The sequence below is a fragment of the Rissa tridactyla genome, chromosome 2 (genome assembly GCF_028500815.1).
Source record: "Rissa tridactyla isolate bRisTri1 chromosome 2, bRisTri1.patW.cur.20221130, whole genome shotgun sequence".
NCBI classification, from domain to species: Eukaryota; Metazoa; Chordata; class Aves; order Charadriiformes; family Laridae; genus Rissa; species Rissa tridactyla.
Window position 1 is genome coordinate 424,895 of NC_071467.1, and position 21,487 is coordinate 446,381.

The 21,487-nt window shown below is 62.2% G+C and overlaps 2 protein-coding genes across 2 annotated transcripts in view; one reads left to right on the forward strand and one right to left on the reverse strand.

Annotated features, from left to right (window-relative positions):
- EPPK1 (epiplakin 1) overlaps positions 1 to 13,001 on the reverse strand; it is a 45,119-nt gene extending 32,118 nt beyond the window's left edge. Inside the window, exons 1-3 of the mRNA XM_054191458.1 lie at positions 4,041 to 13,001; positions 1,371 to 3,989; positions 33 to 1,328 (exon numbers count right to left, since the gene is read on the reverse strand). Of these exons, the coding sequence (XP_054047433.1) occupies positions 33 to 1,328; positions 1,371 to 3,989; positions 4,041 to 13,001 (12,876 nt within the window). The remainder of the gene's footprint in view (positions 1 to 32; positions 1,329 to 1,370; positions 3,990 to 4,040) is intronic.
- Positions 1 to 21,487, forward strand: part of LOC128904854 (uncharacterized) — a 216,756-nt gene that overhangs the window by 34,238 nt on the left and 161,031 nt on the right. The window lies entirely within an intron of this gene.

Below are 21,487 nucleotides of genomic sequence, written 5' to 3' on the forward strand. Positions count from 1 at the left end.
TCCCGCTCCCGCTGCTGCCGGGAGGCCGCGGCCTCGCCGTTCTGGGCCGGCGGCGGGGCCTCCTGCTGCGTGGGCTTGCGGGCCAGGGCGGCGCCGTGGCCCTGGCCCTCGGCCCCGGTGACGATGGCGGTGAGGAGGGTGATCATCTCCGAGACGGTGAGCGTCCCCGCCTTGTACCTGCGGAGGAGGTCCTGGCGCCGGTGGTCGGGCACGTAGCGGGAGAAGAGGAGCTCCCAGACGGTGACGCTCTGGCCCCGGAAGAGCCCCACGCTGAGGGTGGTGCGGGCGGCCTGCAGGGCTTTGCGGGCGTCCTCGGTCAGCTGGTAGAGCACGGAGCCCTTGCCCATCAGCTGGAGCATGAGCAGCCCCGTGTCCGGGTCGGGCACGCAGCGGCGCAGGAGCTGCATGTAGGTGAGGTTCTCGTGGGTGTTGGGGTCGAAGAAGCCCTTGGTGTCGTCGGTGGGGTCGGAGAGGACCTGGCTCATCTCCTGGTCGAAGTAGCCGCGGCGGTAGGCCACCTCCACGGGGAGGCGGTGGCTGTGCACGGGGTCGATGATGCCGCCGGTGGCGATCTGGGCCTCGAGCAGGCGGATGCCGTGCTCCTTGACGATGAGCTCCTTCTTCATGGCCTGGAAGAGGGAGATCTGCTCGCCGGTGTAGGGGTCGGTGTAGCCCGTGACGGCCCTCTCGGCCGAGAGGAGCTTCTCGTGCAGCTCGCTGCCCACCAGCCCGGAGGAGACGGCCTCGTCCACGGAGAGCTTCTTGTTGGCGAGCGGGTCAACGAGGAAGCCGGTGGCAGCCTGCGCCTCCAGCAGCACCAGGGCCGTGCCCTGCCGCAGGATGCCCTTCCACATGGCCTGGTAGATGCTCATCTTCTCCGTCTTGGCGGGGTCGGCCTTGGAGGGCACCAGCACGCCGGCGATGCAGCCCGTGCCGTCCAGGTAGCGCTTGACGGAGGCCATTTCCGTCACCTCCTGCACCGTCTTGGAGCCCTGGACCAGGTCGGCCAGCGTGTCCTTGTCGATGATGCCCGAGTCCACCAGGTCGGAGGCGGTCACCTGCCTCCTGAGGCCCGTGAATTTCACCTTGCTGCTCCGCTCCACCGCCTCCTCGACGAGGACGGTGAGGAGCCGTGCCAGCTCGTCCAGCGCCAGGCTGCCGGCGCGCACCTGCCCCAGCAGCTCCTGCCTCTTTGCCTCGGAGACGTACTTGGAGAAGAGGAGCTCCCACAGGGAGACCTTCCTGCCCTGGAAGCCGCCCGCCGAGACCTCGACGGTGCGGGACGTGAGGGAGCGCTCCAGCTCCAGCTCCCGCTCCAGCTCCAGCTCCCGCTCCCGCTCCCGCTCCCGCTGCTGCCGGGAGGCCGCGGCCTCACCGTTCTGGGCCGGCGGCGGGGCTTCCTGCTGCGTGGGCTTGCGGGCCAGGGCGGCGCCGTGGCCCTGGCCCTCGGCCCCGGTGACGATGGCGGTGAGGAGGGTGATCATCTCCGAGACGGTGAGCGTCCCCGCCTTGTACCTGCGGAGGAGGTCCTGGCGCCGGTGGTCGGGCACGTAGCGGGAGAAGAGGAGCTCCCAGACGGTGACGCTCTGGCCCCGGAAGAGCCCCACGCTGAGGGTGGTGCGGGCGGCCTGCAGGGCTTTGCGGGCGTCCTCGGTCAGCTGGTAGAGCACGGAGCCCTTGTCCATCAGCTGGAGCATGAGCAGCCCCGTGTCCGGGTCGGGCACGCAGCGGCGCAGGAGCTGCATGTAGGTGAGGTTCTCGTGGGTGTTGGGGTCGAAGAAGCCCTTGGTGTCGTCGGTGGGGTCGGAGAGGACCTGGCTCATCTCCTGGTCGAAGTAGCCGCGGCGGTAGGCCACCTCCACGGGGAGGCGGTGGCTGTGCACGGGGTCGATGATGCCGCCGGTGGCGATCTGGGCCTCGAGCAGGCGGATGCCGTGCTCCTTGACGATGAGCTCCTTCTTCATGGCCTGGAAGAGGGAGATCTGCTCGCCGGTGTAGGGGTCGGTGTAGCCCGTGACGGCCCTCTCGGCCGAGAGGAGCTTCTCGTGCAGCTCGCTGCCCACCAGCCCGGAGGAGACGGCCTCGTCCACGGAGAGCTTCTTGTTGGCGAGCGGGTCAACGAGGAAGCCGGTGGCAGCCTGCGCCTCCAGCAGCACCAGGGCCGTGCCCTGCCGCAGGATGCCCTTCCACATGGCCTGGTAGATGCTCATCTTCTCCGTCTTGGCGGGGTCGGCCTTGGAGGGCACCAGCACGCCGGCGATGCAGCCCGTGCCGTCCAGGTAGCGCTTGACGGAGGCCATTTCCGTCACCTCCTGCACCGTCTTGGAGCCCTGGACCAGGTCGGCCAGCGTGTCCTTGTCGATGATGCCCGAGTCCACCAGGTCGGAGGCGGTCACCTGCCTCCTGAGGCCCGTGAATTTCACCTTGCTGCTCCGCTCCACCGCCTCCTCGACGAGGACGGTGAGGAGCCGTGCCAGCTCGTCCAGCGCCAGGCTGCCGGCGCGCACCTGCCCCAGCAGCTCCTGCCTCTTTGCCTCGGAGACGTACTTGGAGAAGAGGAGCTCCCACAGGGAGACCTTCCTGCCCTGGAAGCCGCCCGCCGAGACCTCGACGGTGCGGGACGTGAGGGAGCGCTCCAGCTCCAGCTCCCGCTCCAGCTCCAGCTCCCGCTCCCGCTCCCGCTCCCGCTGCTGCCGGGAGGCCGCGGCCTCGCCGTTCTGGGCCGGCGGCGGGGCTTCCTGCTGCGTGGGCTTGCGGGCCAGGGCGGCGCCGTGGCCCTGGCCCTCGGCCCCGGTGACGATGGCGGTGAGGAGGGTGATCATCTCCGAGACGGTGAGCGTCCCCGCCTTGTACCTGCGGAGGAGGTCCTGGCGCCGGTGGTCGGGCACGTAGCGGGAGAAGAGGAGCTCCCAGACGGTGACGCTCTGGCCCCGGAAGAGCCCCACGCTGAGGGTGGTGCGGGCGGCCTGCAGGGCTTTGCGGGCGTCCTCGGTCAGCTGGTAGAGCACGGAGCCCTTGTCCATCAGCTGGAGCATGAGCAGCCCCGTGTCCGGGTCGGGCACGCAGCGGCGCAGGAGCTGCATGTAGGTGAGGTTCTCGTGGGTGTTGGGGTCGAAGAAGCCCTTGGTGTCGTCGGTGGGGTCGGAGAGGACCTGGCTCATCTCCTGGTCGAAGTAGCCGCGGCGGTAGGCCACCTCCACGGGGAGGCGGTGGCTGTGCACGGGGTCGATGATGCCGCCGGTGGCGATCTGGGCCTCGAGCAGGCGGATGCCGTGCTCCTTGACGATGAGCTCCTTCTTCATGGCCTGGAAGAGGGAGATCTGCTCGCCGGTGTAGGGGTCGGTGTAGCCCGTGACGGCCCTCTCGGCCGAGAGGAGCTTCTCGTGCAGCTCGCTGCCCACCAGCCCGGAGGAGACGGCCTCGTCCACGGAGAGCTTCTTGTTGGCGAGCGGGTCAACGAGGAAGCCGGTGGCAGCCTGCGCCTCCAGCAGCACCAGGGCCGTGCCCTGCCGCAGGATGCCCTTCCACATGGCCTGGTAGATGCTCATCTTCTCCGTCTTGGCGGGGTCGGCCTTGGAGGGCACCAGCACGCCGGCGATGCAGCCCGTGCCGTCCAGGTAGCGCTTGACGGAGGCCATTTCCGTCACCTCCTGCACCGTCTTGGAGCCCTGGACCAGGTCGGCCAGCGTGTCCTTGTCGATGATGCCCGAGTCCACCAGGTCGGAGGCGGTCACCTGCCTCCTGAGGCCCGTGAATTTCACCTTGCTGCTCCGCTCCACCGCCTCCTCGACGAGGACGGTGAGGAGCCGTGCCAGCTCGTCCAGCGCCAGGCTGCCGGCGCGCACCTGCCCCAGCAGCTCCTGCCTCTTTGCCTCGGAGACGTACTTGGAGAAGAGGAGCTCCCACAGGGAGACCTTCCTGCCCTGGAAGCCGCCCGCCGAGACCTCGACGGTGCGGGACGTGAGGGAGCGCTCCAGCTCCAGCTCCCGCTCCAGCTCCAGCTCCCGCTCCCGCTCCCGCTGCTGCCGGGAGGCCGCGGCCTCGCCGTTCTGGGCCGGCGGCGGGGCCTCCTGCTGCGTGGGCTTGCGGGCCAGGGCGGCGCCGTGGCCCTGGCCCTCGGCCCCGGTGACGATGGCGGTGAGGAGGGTGATCATCTCCGAGACGGTGAGCGTCCCCGCCTTGTACCTGCGGAGGAGGTCCTGGCGCCGGTGGTCGGGCACGTAGCGGGAGAAGAGGAGCTCCCAGACGGTGACGCTCTGGCCCCGGAAGAGCCCCACGCTGAGGGTGGTGCGGGCGGCCTGCAGGGCTTTGCGGGCGTCCTCGGTCAGCTGGTAGAGCACGGAGCCCTTGTCCATCAGCTGGAGCATGAGCAGCCCCGTGTCCGGGTCGGGCACGCAGCGGCGCAGGAGCTGCATGTAGGTGAGGTTCTCGTGGGTGTTGGGGTCGAAGAAGCCCTTGGTGTCGTCGGTGGGGTCGGAGAGGACCTGGCTCATCTCCTGGTCGAAGTAGCCGCGGCGGTAGGCCACCTCCACGGGGAGGCGGTGGCTGTGCACGGGGTCGATGATGCCGCCAGTGGCGATCTGGGCCTCGAGCAGGCGGATGCCGTGCTCCTTGACGATGAGCTCCTTCTTCATGGCCTGGAAGAGGGAGATCTGCTCGCCGGTGTAGGGGTCGGTGTAGCCCGTGACGGCCCTCTCGGCCGAGAGGAGCTTCTCGTGCAGCTCGCTGCCCACCAGCCCGGAGGAGACGGCCTCGTCCACGGAGAGCTTCTTGTTGGCGAGCGGGTCAACGAGGAAGCCGGTGGCAGCCTGCGCCTCCAGCAGCACCAGGGCCGTGCCCTGCCGCAGGATGCCCTTCCACATGGCCTGGTAGATGCTCATCTTCTCCGTCTTGGCGGGGTCGGCCTTGGAGGGCACCAGCACGCCGGCGATGCAGCCCGTGCCGTCCAGGTAGCGCTTGACGGAGGCCATTTCCGTCACCTCCTGCACCGTCTTGGAGCCCTGGACCAGGTCGGCCAGCGTGTCCTTGTCGATGATGCCTGAGTCCACCAGGTCGGAGGCGGTCACCTGCCTCCTGAGGCCCGTGAATTTCACCTTGCTGCTCCGCTCCACCGCCTCCTCGACGAGGACGGTGAGGAGCCGTGCCAGCTCGTCCAGCGCCAGGCTGCCGGCGCGCACCTGCCCCAGCAGCTCCTGCCTCTTTGCCTCGGAGACGTACTTGGAGAAGAGGAGCTCCCACAGGGAGACCTTCCTGCCCTGGAAGCCGCCCGCCGAGACCTCGACGGTGCGGGACGTGAGGGAGCGCTCCAGCTCCAGCTCCCGCTCCAGCTCCAGCTCCCGCTCCCGCTCCCGCTCCCGCTGCTGCCGGGAGGCCGCGGCCTCGCCGTTCTGGGCCGGCGGCGGGGCTTCCTGCTGCGTGGGCTTGCGGGCCAGGGCGGCGCCGTGGCCCTGGCCCTCGGCCCCGGTGACGATGGCGGTGAGGAGGGTGATCATCTCCGAGACGGTGAGCGTCCCCGCCTTGTACCTGCGGAGGAGGTCCTGGCGCCGGTGGTCGGGCACGTAGCGGGAGAAGAGGAGCTCCCAGACGGTGACGCTCTGGCCCCGGAAGAGCCCCACGCTGAGGGTGGTGCGGGCGGCCTGCAGGGCTTTGCGGGCGTCCTCGGTCAGCTGGTAGAGCACAGAGCCCTTGTCCATCAGCTGGAGCATGAGCAGCCCCGTGTCCGGGTCGGGCACGCAGCGGCGCAGGAGCTGCATGTAGGTGAGGTTCTCGTGGGTGTTGGGGTCGAAGAAGCCCTTGGTGTCGTCGGTGGGGTCGGAGAGGACCTGGCTCATCTCCTGGTCGAAGTAGCCGCGGCGGTAGGCCACCTCCACGGGGAGGCGGTGGCTGTGCACGGGGTCGATGATGCCGCCGGTGGCGATCTGGGCCTCGAGCAGGCGGATGCCGTGCTCCTTGACGATGAGCTCCTTCTTCATGGCCTGGAAGAGGGACATCTTTTGTCCTGTGCATGGATGGGCATAGCCTGTGACGGATCTCTCCGCACAAAGAAGTTTCTTTTGTAGCTCGCTGCCCACCAGCCCGGAGGAGACGGCCTCGTCCACGGAGAGCTTCTTGTTGTTGATTGGGTCAATGATGAAGCCGGTGGCAGCCTGCGCCTCCAGCAGCACCAGTGCTGTCCCTGGTCTCAGGATTCCTTTCCACATGGCCTGGTAGATGCTCATTTTCTCCATCGTGGTGGGGTCGGCCTTGGAGGGCACCAGCACACCAGCGATGCTTCCAGTTCCCTCAAGGTATCTTCTCACGCTTTCCATTTTTGCTATTTCTTGGGCTGTCTCTTTCCCTTCATGGAGTTTTTCCATTGTTTCTTCTGTTATTATCTGTGCACTGAGGAGTTCTGATGCTGTTATTTGTTGTCTCAGTCCTTGGAACCAGACATCACTTCTGTCCTCTTCCTTTTCTTTAATGATATTTAGTATTGTTTCAATGATTCCTTGTATAATGTGATGGGATTCCTCTTTATATTTTTTCACTAGTTCTTTTCTTTTCTCTTCTGTGATGTACTCAGAACAGAGAAGTTCCCACAGTGATAACACATGTCCTTTGTATTTCCCAACAGTCACTTGTACCTTTGTAGATAATAGGGCATTTTTTGTTTGCTCATCGATATAGAAATAGTCATCTTGTTTTTCCATGACCTGCAGTAGGTACAATCCAGTATCTCTGTCTTTGGAACATCTCTGTAGGAGCTGACTGTAGCTGATTTTCTCATGAGTGTTTGGATCTATAAAACCTTTGCTACCATGATCTGGATCAGAAAGTAGGAGAAACGTATCATCATCCAAGTAGCCACGGCGGTAGGCCACCTCCAGGGGGAGGCGGTGGCTGTGCACGGGGTCGATGATGCCGCCAGTGGCCAGCTGGGCCTCAAGCAGGCGGATGCCGTGCTCCTTGACTGTTATCTTCTGCCTCATGGCCTGGAAGAGGGATATTTTATTTCCTGTGTGAGGATCTGTGTATCCTGTCACAGCTTTCTCTGCCAACAGGAGCTTGTCATGCAAGTTGCTACCCACCAGCCCGGACGAGACGGCCTCATCCACAGAGAGCTTCTTATTTTTCAGTGGGTCAATGAGAAAACCAGTGGCGGCTTGTGCTTCCAGAAGCCCCAGTGCACATTGTTCTGTGAGGAGGCCCTTCTCCAGTGCCTGGTAGATGCTCATCTTCTCTTTCCTTGATGGTAGTAGAACTCCGGCAATGCATCCGGTGCCATCCAAGTACCTTTTGATGGTGTCCTTTTTTGTGAGGCTGGCAAGGGTGAGACTCCCATCCTGCAGCTGATCTAGAGTTTTCTTGTCAATTATCTCAGAGTTAAACAATTCTGATATTGACACATCCCCCCGGAGTCCTTTAACCTTGAGGGCTTCTGCTCTTTGCTCTGTATCCTCAATTATTTTGAGGATGAGGGCTACAAGATCTTCCAGTGTGAGGGTTTTGCATTTGTACTGCATCACTAGTTCTTTCCTTTTCTGCTCAGAGATGTAATGAGAGCAGAGAATTTCCCAGATGGAAACTGTTTGGTCCTTAAACTTTCCAAATTTCACTTTGAGGGGCTTTGAGCGCAAAACCTGTTTCGTAGACTCATCGATGTAGAAGTACTTTCCTCCTTCCTGTACAACCTGTAGCATGTACAACCCAGTCTCTGAATCTTGGACACATCTCTCCAGGAGCTGCATGTAGGTGAGGTTCTCGTGGGTGTTGGGGTCGAAGAAGCCCTTGGTGTCGTCGGTGGGGTCGGAGAGGATCTGGTTCATCTCCTGATTGAAGTAGCCACGGCGGTAGGCCACCTCCACAGGGATACGGTGGCTGTGCACGGGGTCGATGATGCCGCCGGTGGCGATCTGGGCCTCGAGCAGGCGGATGCCGTGGCTCTTCACAATCAGTCCTTGGTTCATAGCTTCAAACAGGGACATTGGGGCTTTTGTGTAGGGGTCAGTGTAGCCCGTCACAGCTCTTTCTGCACAGAGCAGCTTTTCAAAAATCTCCCCTCCGATTAGACCTGCAGTTAATGCTTCCTCCACTGAAAACTTCTTGTTTTTCTCTGGGTCAATGATGTAGCCCGTGGCAGCCTGTGCCTCCAGCAGCACCAGTGCTGTACCTGGCCTCAGGATGCCCTTCCTCATGGCCTGGTAGATGCTCATCTTCTCTTTACTTGGCTGTATAAGGACCCCTGCTATGAAATTGCTGCCCTCCAGGTACCTGCGGACAGAGTCCATTTCGGTGACTTCTTTGACTGTTTTCTTCCCTTGGTTGAGCTCATCCAGGGTTTTTTTGTCTATCAGTTGAGACTGGAAGAGGTCGCTAGCGGATACTCTTTTCCGCAGGCCCTTGAATGCAAACTTCTTGCCTTGTGTCTCTGTCTCTTTGATGATTGTGGTGACAGTTGTTATGATTTCATGTAGCACTTCAGCATTCTCATCTTTATATTTTTGCACTAGCTCTCTTCTCTTGCTGTCTGAGAGGTATTCAGAGTTGAGGAGGTCCCAGACTGACACCGTCTGTCCTTTGAACCGCCCTATGTTGACACAAACAGTCACAGATTTCAGCACCTCCATGGTTTGTTCATCTACACAGAACATGGCGTTTTCCGACAGAGGAAGGAGCCAGAGACCTGACTCAGCCTCCTGAAGGCACCTGTCCTTCAGCTGCTGGTAGGTCACGTTCTCTTTTGTGTTTGGATCAAAAAAGATTCTGGTGCTGTCATTCAGCTGAGAGAGGGTTTGGTTCAGGTCCTCGTCGTAGAAGCCATATCTACATGCAGCCTGGAGCGGAAGGTGGTGGTGGTGAATGGGATCAATGACCCCTCCTGTGGCCAGCTGGGCCTCTAGCAAGGGAACAGCATCCCCCAGGGGAACCAGCTCTTTCCTGAGCGCTTGGCACAGTGAGATGGAGCTCCCCGTGTAGGGGTCCGTGTAGCCGGTCACTGCCCTCTCAGCTAGAAGCAGCTTCTCGGTGAGCTCTTCACCGACAACAGCTGCTTTCACAGCATCCCTCACGCTGAGTCTCTGGTTTGTTGTGGGGTCAGTTAGGTATCCTGTGGCTGCCTGAGCTTCTAGCAGCCTCAGAGCAGCCCCAGGGAGGAGGAGATTGTTTTTCATGGCATCGTAAAAGCTCATCTTCTTTTTGGATGCCTCTATGAACACCCCGGCGATGCTGCCTGTGCCCTGCAAGTACCTCTTCACACTCTCCATTGCAGCCACTTCCTTGGGAGTTTTTATGCCTTGAGCCAGTTCTTCAAACGTCTTCTCAGTAATGATGCCAGCGTCCAGCAGCCAGACTGCGGGGACGCTGCCCCGCAAGCCTTCCAAGGTGATCTGGGTGCGGGCTTTCATTTCCATCTCCCCAACCAGCCTGAGCACAAGAGCAACCAGCTGCTGCAGTGACATTTCCTCAGACCGGAACCTCTCCACGAAGTCGCTCCTCTGCTCCTCAGTGAAATACCCGGAGTGGATTAGCTCCCAGAGGGAGACCCCTTTTTCCTTCACCACCATTTCCTTAAAAATCTGTTGGATTTGCTCGTCGGTGTAGGCAGGAGCCACTGCCTGTGGCAGAGGCAGCAAGTGGAAGCCAGAGATCTCATCCTTCTGGCAGCGTTTGATTAGCTCGGCGTAGGTCACCGTCTCTTTGCTGTCTGGGACGCAGAAGGCTCTGTTGCTGTCACTGGGCTTAGAAAGGGCCTTGCTTGTGTCCTCATCCAGGCACCCTCGCTTCTGGGCAGATTCCACGGGGATATAGTGGCCACATGTTGGGTCAATGATGCCTCCTGTAGCCATCTGCACCTCCATCAACTGCATGGCCTGTTTGTCAGCAATCAGGCCCTTCTTCATCGCCTGGAAGAGGGGGATCTTCTTCCCTGTGAAAGGATCTTTATAGCCTGTTACAGCCCCTTCTGCGTGCTGCAGCTTCTCATGGACTTCTGGCCCAATGACGCCCTCCTTGATGGCATCATCCACACAGAGTTTCTGGTTGTTCACAGGGTCAATGATGAAGCCTGTGGCAGCCTGGGCCTCTAGCAGTGGGAGGGCTACTCCTGGTACCATGATGTTTTTCTTCATGGCCTCGTAAATGCTTATCCTCTGGTTCGACGGCTGCAGTACGATCCCCCCGATGCTGCCAGAGCCATAGAGGTACTTCCTGACAGAGTCCATGTGCAGGACTTCCTCTGGTGTGACGGATCCTTCCAACACCTTCTCAAACAGGGCCTTGTCAATGACACCTGTTTCCATCAGGTGATAGGCGCTGACGCTGCCTCTCATGGCTGTGAACTTGATGGGGGCCCATTTTTTAATTTCCTCCTCTAACATGACGCGAATTTGCTCCAGAGTGAGCTTCCTCAGCTGGTAGTGGTTGAATATCTCCCGGCGCCTTCCCTCGCTGAAGTACTCAGAGTTCAGCAGGTCCCACACAGAGACCTTCTCCCCCCGCAACCGCCCAAACCTGACCGGCAGCCAGGAGCTCCTGAACACCCGTCTGGTGGTGTCATCGACGAACTGGCGCTTCCTACTGTTCAGAGGAAGGAGGCAGAGCCCAGTGGATGGCTCTGTGATGCACTTCTCCTTCAGCTGCAGGTAGGTGAGGTTCTCGTGGGTGTTGGGGTCGAAGAAGCCCTTGGTGTCATCACTGGGATCCAAAAGGATTAAGTTCATCTTCTTGTCGAAGTAGCCACGGCGGTAGGCCACCTCCACGGGGATGCGGTGGCTGTGCACGGGGTCGATGATGCCACCGGTGGCGATCTGGGCCTCGAGCAGGCGGATAGCATGCTCCTTGACGATGAGCTCCTTCTTCATGGCCTGGAAGAGGGAGATCTTGTCCCCTGAGTAGGGGTCTCTGTAGCCGGTGACTGATTTCTCTGCAGTCAATAGCTTGTCATAAACATCTGGGCCAATGACGTTCGCTCTTAACGCCTCATCCACAGAATACCTTTTGTTGGCAGCTGGGTCAATGATAAATCCAGTAGCAGCCTGTGCCTCCAGGAGGATCAGTGACGTTCCTGGCCTTAAAAGTCCTTTCCGCTTTGCCTGGTAGATGCTGATCTTCTCCTGGGAATCAGGAAGCAGGAGCCCACCAATGCTACCCGTCCCTTGCAGGTACTTCTTGACAGTGTCCATGCTGACGACTTCTTTGGCTGATGTTTCTCCCTCCTTCAGTTTCTTAAACAAATCTTTGTTGATGATTTCAGAGCTCAGGAGCTGGTCAGCTGTCACCCGGTCCCTCAGTCCTTCAAAGGTGACATTAGCGGTGGAAGCCATTTCCTCAATGGTGGCACTGACTGCCTTACCCAGTTCTTGCGTAGAGAGTGTTCCTGCAAGGTACTGCTGGGTGAGAGCAGCTCTTTGCTCACTCTGGATGTAGTCTGAGAAGAGGAGTTTCCAGAGAGACACTGACTTTCCCTTGAATTTACCTAAAGCAATGGGTAATTCTGTGTTTTCCAAAGCTGTTTGGGTCCTGTGGTCAAAGAAGAGGTGGGTTCCCTCGGCTCCTTCTCTGCTTTCTCCACCAAGTGGCAGCAGAAGGAGACCCGTGTTGGGATCAGTGACGCAGCGCTTGAGCAGGTCTGCGTAGGTCAGCTTCTCCTTGGAGCGGGGGTCGAAGAACCCTTTTGTGTCATCAGTAGGACTGGAGAGGAGCTGTCGTGTGGCCTCGTCCAGGTACCCCCACCTGCAAGCCATCTCTGTGGGGACACGGAGGTGCCTGCCTGGAGCAATTATACCCCCTGTGGCCATCTGAGCCTCCAGAAGGCAAATGCCATGATCCTTGGGGATAAAGCCCTTCCTGGTGGCTTGGAACAGAGAGAGCATTTCTCCAGTGTAGGGGTCCTTGTATCCAGTGATGGCCTTCTCAGCTGAAGACAGTTTCTCATGAAGCTCTGGGCCAACGAGACCGACCCTGACAGCCTCATCAGCTGAGTAGCTTTTGTTCTTTATGGGGTCTGTCAGGCTGCCGGTGGAGGCCTGGACTTGCAGGAGCATCAGAGCAGCACCAGGCATGAGGAGATGCTCTCTCAGTGCCTGGTAAAGGCTTTTCCGCTCACCAGAAGGCAGGACAACACCAGCCACGCTCCTTGTCCCTTGCAGGAACTGCCGAACGGAGTCATCCTCTGCTACCTCCTGGGCAGAAACTCTTCCCTCCTCCAGACCTCTGAACGTCTCAGGGCTGATGATGCCGGAGTCCAGCAGGTCCCTGCTGCTCACCCTCCCTGCCAGCCCCGGGAATGTGATTTGCAGGGGCAAGAGGAGGAAGCCTGAGGCTGGATCAACAACACATCTCTTCATAAGCTCCATGTAAGTGACCCTCTCCATAGTACTGGGGTTGAGGAAGCCTTTGCTGTCCTCATTGCTGGGGTCGGAGAGGAGCTGGGTCATCTCTTCATCTAAATGCCCCCTCTCACAGGCAACATCTGCTGGCAGCCGGCAGCCGGTGGCTGGGTCAATGATGCCTCCGGTTGCCATCTGGGCCTCCAGCAGCCGGGTACCTTGCTCCCTCCCAACCAGCTCCTTCTGGATCGCCTGGTAGAGGGAGATTTTCTCTTCTGTGTAGGGGTCCACAAAGCCAGTAGCAGCTTTCTCTGCGGAGAGCAGCCTCTCCTTCAGCTCCAGCCCCACCAGCCCCAGCTGCACAGCTTCTGCTACGGAGACATGCCTGTTCTTCACCGGGTCGGTGATGAAGCCCGTGGCTGCCTGGGCCTCAAGAAGACAGAGTGCTAAATCCAAGCTTAGGAGATGCTCTCTGGTGGCATCATAAAAGCTCATTACCTTCTTGGAAGTCTCTACAAACACTCCAGCAATGCTGCCAGCTGCCTCCGAGGGCTCGCTGGAAGCATCCATCACCGTCACATCCCCATCAGACGCTATTTTCTGCTTGCGAGGCAGTATGTCCTGGCACGAGTGGTTTGCTCCTGGCACGTCCTCCTGGGGAGAGAGGGGGGCAGCATGGCCGTTCACTGCCGGCATGCTCTCCATCTTCCCTGCTTTCACAGCTGACGAGACTGTCTGGAGAGAGGGCAGAAAAAGGGAAAGCTCAGTGAGAAATCAGTTTTTCTATGGTGTCCTGGTTTGAGCAACACAGGACGACTTTCTCTGTCAGTAATTTTACTTTTCAGTAAGGTCTGTTCTAACGCTTGGGAAAACTGCACTTTTAGAAGACTTTAGTGGCTGAATTTGTGAAAAGATTTACTTTATAGCCAGCTATGGTATGTGGGTTTCGAGGTCTTGGTGGTTTTGTGCTCACCAGGTGCAGGGATGAGGAGGAACAAGACCCGGGCACTCGACCCGAGGTGGCCAACAGGATTATTTCATGCCGTGAACGTCACATTCAATATAAATTAGAAAGTTTGCTGAAGTTCTCCCTCTCCCTTGATGGCGATGGTCCAGAGAACTCCTTGCCCTGGAGCCGGACCCCTGAGCCCTTCCCTTCCTCCCAGCAGTGCCCAGCTTCCTACTGACGTCATTGGCTGAGTCTAATCCTTGCCTATTTTATATTGGTATTGGGATCAATATTGGATCTTTAATGTTATTAATGTTGATTACCTAGTCTTATTCTATTAAATCCGTTTATATTTAAACCCTCGGGTTTCCTTGTTTTTTCCCTGATTGCCCTTCGTGGGTGGGGAGGGCTCATCGGGTGATGGAATGGTTGTGACAATAACTTGTTGTGGATTCCTCAAACCATAACATGTGATTTGCATGCTAAATACGGGGAAAAAAAGACAAAGGGATACCTCAGAGGCAGGAGGACGTAACAGCCAAAGCCTGAGTGTGTTCAGGGCAGTGTGATCGTCCCTGGCCCGGGCCCCAAGTTGCACCAGGGCAGGTTTAGATTGCTAGGAAAAATTTTTACACCGAAAGGGTTATCAAGCATTGGAAGAGGCTGCCCAGGGAAGTGGTGGAGTTGCCATCCCTGGGGGATTTAAAAGCCGGGCAGACGTGGTGCTTAGTGATAGTTGTGGCAGGGGAGGTTTAGATTAGAGATTAGGAAGAACGACTTTACTGAAAGAGTGGTCAGGCACTGGCACAGCCTGCCCAGGGAGGTGGTTGAGTCACCATCCCTAGAGGTATTTAGGAAACATCTAGATGTGGTGCTTGAGGGCATGCTCTAGTGGCAGGGATTGTAGAGGTTGGTTTTGTTTGTTTGTTTGTTTTTTTGGTGTGCGTATGGTTGGACTCGATGATCTCAAAGGTCCTTTCCAACCATGAAGATTCTGTGATTCTATGATATGGTTTAGTGATGGCTTTTGTCAGTGCTGGGTTGATGGTTGGACTCCATAACCTGGAAGGTCCCTTCCAACCTGGGCAATTCTATGATTCTGTGATTCCATGCTGTGCCAGACCTGCCAGAAGCAGGCACCTGAGCCAGACTGGCTGGGGGCACTGGGACGTCTCAGCGAGAGGCCGGAGCAGAGGCACCGGTGGGACCCGTGGAGCTCTGGGTTGAGGTGGGACTGCGTCCTTTGGGGAGCAAAGCCCCCCCAGCTTCAGATGCATTTCAAAACCCATCTCTACAGGGCTCGTCTCTCAGTGCTTCAAAGGCCTGGAGCACAGCAGGGCTTGGGACAAAACACCAGCCAAAACCAGCAACCCCCAGGGATAGCGGCACTCGCTCAGGCTGCTGCTGGCACAGGGATGAGCAAACCCCGAGCCAGCGCAGAAAGGCTGCTCCCCTCTTGTCCTGGTTTGAGTGACTCAGGACTGAGGGGCTGAGGAGAGAAGGGGCTGGCCCTGCTACGCCGGGCAGCAGAGACAGCACCTTATTCCCTTGTGAGTCCCATCCCTGGACGCAGACCCCCTGGCACCGGAGCAGAGTGGGGTGTGCCGGGGCTGGACCGGCCCTACGGAGGCCACGGGACCGAGCACGAAGAGCTGCAGCAGACTGAGGAGAGCTGCTTGCCTGGGCTGCTGCAGCCGAGTCGGCTGGGTCGTGGTGCTGCCCGCTGGCTTAGGGTCATAGAATCAGCCATAGAATCGCGGAATGGTTTGAGTGGGAAGGGACCTTTAAAAGCCACCCAGCGTCACCCCCTGCTCTGGGCAGGGACACCTCCCACCAGCCCAGGTTGCTCCAAGCCCCCTCCAACCTGGCCTTGAACCCCTCCAGGGATGGGGCAGCCACAGCTTCTCGGGGCAACCTGGGCCAGGGGCTCACCACCCTCATAGCAAAGAATTCTTCCCAATATCTCACCTAAATCTCCCCTCTTTCAATGTAAAACCATCCCCCCTCGTCCTGTGGCTCCCCTCCCTGCTCCAGAGTCCCTCCCCAGCTTTCCCGGAGCCCTTTTAGGGACTGGAAGGGGCTGGAAGGTCTCCCCGCAGCCTTCTCTTCTCCAGGCTGAACCCCCCCAGCTCTCTCAGCCTGTCCATTACTGGGTTACAGAATGAGAGAATGGTTTGGGTGGGAAGGGACCTTTAAAGCCCACCCAGTGCCACCCCCTGCCCTGGGCAGGGACACCTCCCACCAGCCCAGGTTGCTCCGAGCCCCGTCCAACCTGGCCTTGAACCCCTCCAGGGATGGGCATCTCTGGACCTGGTTCCAAGGCCAGAGCCAGAGCACCCCGTGGTACGCACGGCTGTCCATGGCGGTGGAGGGGAAGGGCGCTGGCACAGCAGCCCCAGGGTAGCCAGCCCCATGCTGACCCTCCCGCGGTGGTCGCACTGAGTGGGGATGGTGCCAACCAGCCGTATCTCACTGCCCGCACCGGCACTGGGGCGTGGATCCTGCCTGGGGCTCACAGACCCACGTCCTTCCCCATTCCGCCCGTGCAAACACACCCGGGTGTGCAGAGCTGTGCCTGGGGCCCTGCTCACCGCGACACCCGCCTCTCGACGGGGCTCTGTCCCTGCGTGCCCCCTCCCGCTCGTCCCGCGCCCCCGGGCCAGGCCAGCACCTTTCCCTCGCAAGGGCTCCTCTGTCCCCGCCGTGCTCCAGCTCGTGCTGCCCGTCCCAGGGGGAAAGGTCCCGACAAGCCCCGGCTCTGTGCGCGTGGTGATGTCAGCGTGAGCGCGGCCGCGCGGGCTTGGATCTGCCCAGGCAATGCTGTTTGTGTTTGCAGGTCCAGGATTGCAGCTGGCCCTGGCGCCAAGAGGTGGGGACGATGGGTGGGACGGCTTTGGGCGCTGCTCCTGCCCCTGGGAAGGGCAGTACAGACCCACACGGGGCGAGGGGATGCGCAGGTACAACGCACAGTGGGGCTGGCGTCACCGCACTGCCGACTCTGCCCACCCGGTGCCAGGGCCGTGCCGCCTCGCGGGGACAGGAAAGCTGCTCCCGGCCCCGCAGCCCTTTGGCAGAGAGGTGCCGGGTGAGATGGCGCAGGCTGTGCCGTGCTTGGGAGGAGCTGGGATCAGCCCAGCCACGCCGCCACGCCATGGCACCGGGGTGGGCAGCACCAGTGCGGCTGCAGAACCCAGAGACCCCCGGGCAGATCCCGGTGCTTCCCAGACCCGCGTCAGCCACTGGCACCAGCCTGCAGAGGGGATTTGGGCACTGCCACCTGTAAGACGGTGGCAGCTTGAAACCCCAATTCTCACCGGGGCTGGGGGACAGGGGCAGGAACCCTCAGGGCTGCGGTGGAGCCCCCTGCCCTACACAGGCCGGGGAGCAGGCAGCGGGTTTGCGGGCAGCGCAAGGGCTCTTTTCTTTTCCCTTTAGTCAGAAGACGTCAGCCCCATGGAAACTTTTAGTAACCAGCTCTGCCTACAAAGCCAGGGAGATTCCTGGCGGAGGTCCAGGCGTTGGCACCTGCAGCCCCCCCCGGGGCCACAGTCTCTCCCCGACGTGGGCAGCTCCCCCCGGCAGCGGCGGCCGCTGCGCCGCACCTCTCGTCTCTGCCTGCGTCAGGAAACGTGCTGGCACTGGTATGAGCGCCGGCACGGGACGCGCGGCTCCTTGGCGCTCACCGGCACTGCGGGCCCCCATGCACACCTCCCTGCCCGCCTGAGTCACCGCGGCAGCTCTTCGTCCCACACCCAGCGCAGGGGCGTACGCCAGGAGCGGTGCAGCTACCCCAGCCCGGCGTCCCATGGGACGACCCTGCACCTCGGCACCCGCGGGGTGGGGAGGGAGAGGCTGCCAGGGGCTGCGGGGAGGGACGGGGAGAAGGGACAGGTTCTACCGGCAGAGCCGGGGTCGCGGTTTCAGGGAGAGGGTGACGGAGGAAGGGGCTGGGGCTGTGGGTGGGAGGCTGGTGGGGGTCTGTGGGGGCCTCTGATGGGACGGACTGAGACCGCGGGTGTTGCAGGGGGAGGGAGAGCTGGGGAGTTGGCTGGGGCAGTGATGGAAGGGTGACAGGGACAGGGAGGGCAGCTGGGGCACTTTGGGGGACCTCGCAGGGCTGGGGGCAGCCAAGGACTCTTTCCCGAGCGGTGCTGCCAGCCCGGCTGCCTCCGAGCAGGGACGCGGTGCCGGGGTCCCACCGATGGCCGGCGGCATTCGGGCTCCTGCCGGCTGACAGGCCCCGTTAGGTGCCAGGAGCGGGGCTGCTCCTCCGCTGCAGCGGTGGGACAGGGTCGCACCCTGCCCACGGGAGGGGATCCCACACCACCGTGTCCCCGCCTCGCTGGGCACCAAGGAACGGTGTTACCAGTCCCTGCGTGCCCTGCCCCACTGCCTGCCCCTTCCTCGGCACCCGCCACCCCACCGAGCCCCGATGAGCCCGTCGGAGCCCCGAGGCAAGAGGGGCTTTTCCCTGGGAGCCGTGGCCTCTTGTCCCGATCCCGGGGCACATCAGGGTCAGGGACCAGCATCCTCCTGCCGTGCTCGGACACAAGGGCTGTCGGTGCCCGCCGACCGCAGCACCGTGCGCCTGCGGCCCTACGCCCACTGTCCCGCCCCAGCATCTGGCTGCAGCCCAGCCAGACCGGCGGGCGCAGGCAGTGCCGCATTCCTGGCATAGCCGGCACCGGTGGGAGCGCCTCGGTCGGCTGTGGCCCCCCAGCATGGCCCCGCGGCTGGGCCCGTCTCCGCCGGACCTCGCCTACCTGCCCGCGGTGGTCGCTGGACGGGCTCGCCTGGCAGGTGCCCGCAGTCCCGCTGCTTCGCCGCTGCTTCCTGCCTGTGACCGCAGCAGGTTTAAAACCTGGCCCTTCCCCGCCCCTGGGGATGACACACCGGCCCAGCCCTGCCAGAAACACGCAGGCCAGCCCTCCCTACAGCCCCCACCGGGTCCCCGGGTCCCCCTTGCAGGGGGTCCGGCTGCACTGGCCCCTGTGACACCATCGCCGCCCTCCCTGCACCGTACCTGCAGGGCTGGGAGCAGGAGCGAGGGGTTCGCCGGTCCCTGAGGGGCTACGGTGTGGGCCAGTGGCCCTGTCCTGGCAAGTAGCCATCTGGTCCAGCAGTGCCCTCCGCAAAGGGAAGTCGTCGTGTTTAGTGATATGGGTTAGTGATGGGTTTTGTCAGTGCTGGGTTGATGGTTGGACTCCATGACCTGGAAGGTCCCTTCCAACCCAGGCCATTCTGTGATTCCAAAGGAGGCGAGAGAAAGAGGGGAGAGACCCCCACGGGGCCAGCGTGCCTGCGCTGCTCTCGTCCCCAGCCGCCACATCCTTCTGCCCATCGCCCCGTGACCACCCCCTGCCCCAGCAGCCCCAGCACCTCGTCCTGCTGCGGCTCCTCTCCCAGGGCAGCCCCTGCAGCCCTCCCCACCCAAGCCCACCGGGAGCCCATTTCCCGTCCAACCGGCTGCGCCGTGGTGTCTACGTGGCCGGACCCCGGGCTGCGGCTGCAAGGGTGACAGACCCCAGACTTCCAGCTGCGGGCCTGACCCTGGCACCGTGGCAGATGAGGTGGAGAGGGGGACCCTTCCCCGCTCCCCCCCCACAAACCTTGCCCACATCCCTGGATGTACAGGTAGAGCCCGAATTGCCCAAAACATGCCCATGCCACCCCGTTGCCACCTGAGTCACCCCAAACACCCCTGCCCTGCCTCCGTCACCAGCCCCACACCCTCTCCCCAGACCCTGCACCCAGCTCCCGCTTCACCCCGGGCACCCCCTCGCCTCTCCCCGCTGCCACGGGTGCTCGGTGGGCACCGAAGGAGCGGTGGGCACCGCACTCAGGGCAGGGTCCCTCCGGGGCTGCGGGGTGGCCCTGCAGCCCCCTCCCGGTGCCAGCCCTGCGTGGCAGAGTGCTGAGGAAGGGATGCGCCGCTTGGGCAAGATGTTTATGGTGCGTGGGAGTGTGTTGTCTGGAGAGCTGCCGGTATCCAGGCACAGGGCTGGCCGGGCGAGCCCGCGGCGTGGCACGGCGTGGTCCAGCCGGCATACAGCCCTGGCGCCTGCTGCCGGCGTGGTGAACCCCAGCAGCGGCAGAGGGGCATTGCCCCGGCAATGGCATGGCTGAACCTGTGGCAGCGCCAAGCCGGTGGTCCCGGGAGGGCAGATGGACCCTCGGAAGGTGTCATCCCGGAGCAGGCAGAGCTGCAGTGCCAAGAGAGGCTGGCCCGGACGATGCCCCACACCCGTGGGGCCATGTCCCAACCGGGGGAGCATCGGCAGGGCCAGGAGAGCAGCAGGGGCCGTGTCCCCCCCCAGCAGGGCCAGCAGCCACCGCCGTACCCGTGCCCCATGCCTGTGGCACACGGAGAGGAGGTTGTGTCCCAGAAACCAGCGTGGGTTCCCGACGGCTGCACAGGCGCTGTCGATGGTTGTTGCAGCGGTGCCGCTCTCGGGACGTGCTGAGGAGCCTTAATCCCAAGGCAAACAGGGATGAGCGTTTGCCGCTGCCGCAGAGGGCTTGGCACCAACGCGCTGGAGTGGTGCCGCCACGGCAGAGCGTCCTGATGGCGAGGCAATGACCGGGGTCTGGGCCAGCTGAGCCCCCCTGCAGCCTGCCCAGCAGCGAGGACAGCCCCGGGGCCGGGCACGGGCATGGCCGGCCAGTGACCGGCACAGGTGGCCAACGGGGCATCGTCTCCCTGCCTTGCTGCAGGGACAGGCAGGAGGGGAACTTGCTGCCCCAGGCAGTGCACAGTGCTGGTCCATACTGGGTCATACTGGGCCTTACTGGGTCATAGTGGGCCACACTGGGCCATGTTGGGCCGTGCTGGGCCATATTGAGCCATGCTGGACCTTACTGGGCCATACCGGGACATATTGGGCCGTGCTGGGCCATACTGGGTTGTTCTGCTGCTGCTCCTGCCGATGCTGTTTTGGTTTCCCCCTCGGGCCCGCGGCCCAGAGGCAGAGGCCGGGCTCTGGTTACGGTAATTAGCAGTAACGTGTGGCTGCAATTCCCGCGGACATTCCAGCTAACCATACGCGGCTTCACCAACACACCTCGGCTACCGACGAAGACAAGGAGCGGCCTGGGCACCTCGCCCTTGCCCGTGGGCGGCCGCGGTTGGGGCTGGAGGTGGCCGCCGGCTCCCAGGAGCTGCAGTGACACCGCTGCTGCGCCGGCGGCCAATCCAGCGGGGCCGTTTGCTGTGGGGAAGGGGAAAGCCCAGTGGGGCAGGCACCGGGACGTGGTCGCTCAGCGTTCCAGGAGTCGTCCCACAGCGGGACACGTGTGGGTCGGTGAGGGATGGCCGACCGAGCTGGGTGTCACAGCAGCAGATGGCTCCCAGAGGAGGGGGCTCACTGCCATCACTGCGCGGTGCCGTCATGGGGCCTGGCAGCTGCCGCTTGTCCCCACTGCCAACTGCGCTGCCACCCACCGGGACACGCCGTCCAACGCTGCCCTGCTGCCTGGCATCACCAGGCTGCACGTCCTCCCTGCTCCGTGTCCGTCTGTCCCAGCTGCCAGCCATGCGGGGCCACGGACACCCCAAGGTCCAGCCCCACACTCTGGGGGCTCCTGAGTGCCGCTGGTGGCACCGGTGGGATGGCAGCGAGGACAGTCCGGCTCGGGCACGAGTCACTGCAGTCCCCGTCCCCCTGGCACGTACTGAGGAAGGGGCAAGGCGGTGCGGGAGTGCGGCACGTCGCCGGCTGGGACAATCCTTGCCGGGGCTGAGGCCAGACGCTGAGCTCAGCGCCAGGAGATGCCTGCCGGGGCTTTGCCGCCCGATACCTGCGCCCACACACGCCGTCGCGCAGGTGAAGGCAGGTGCTCACGCACCACCAGCGCGGCGCGCACACATCGGCTGTGCAAGGGGCTCTGCGCGCACACACACGTGCGCTCGCACACCTGCTGGCCCCAGCCCGGCAGCAGAGCAGCGTGCCCACGCCGACACCGACGCCGACCTGTGCAGCACCAAAGCTGCCAGCCCCGCCATCCTCCATCCCCACTGTGCCATTGCCTCCAGCGCCGCCGGCGTCCTGACCCTGTGCCCTCTTCCCAGAGCAGGCTGGGGGGGCTCTGGGCCACGGGATCTCACCGGTACCCAGCAGCACCGTACCCAGGCGCTGGGCAAGGGCTTTACATGGGATGCGGGTCCAAATAGCAGGCGGGAGAGCCCCGTGCCTGCCGGAGGGAGCCAGAGCAGCCCAGGGACACCCCCGCGCCA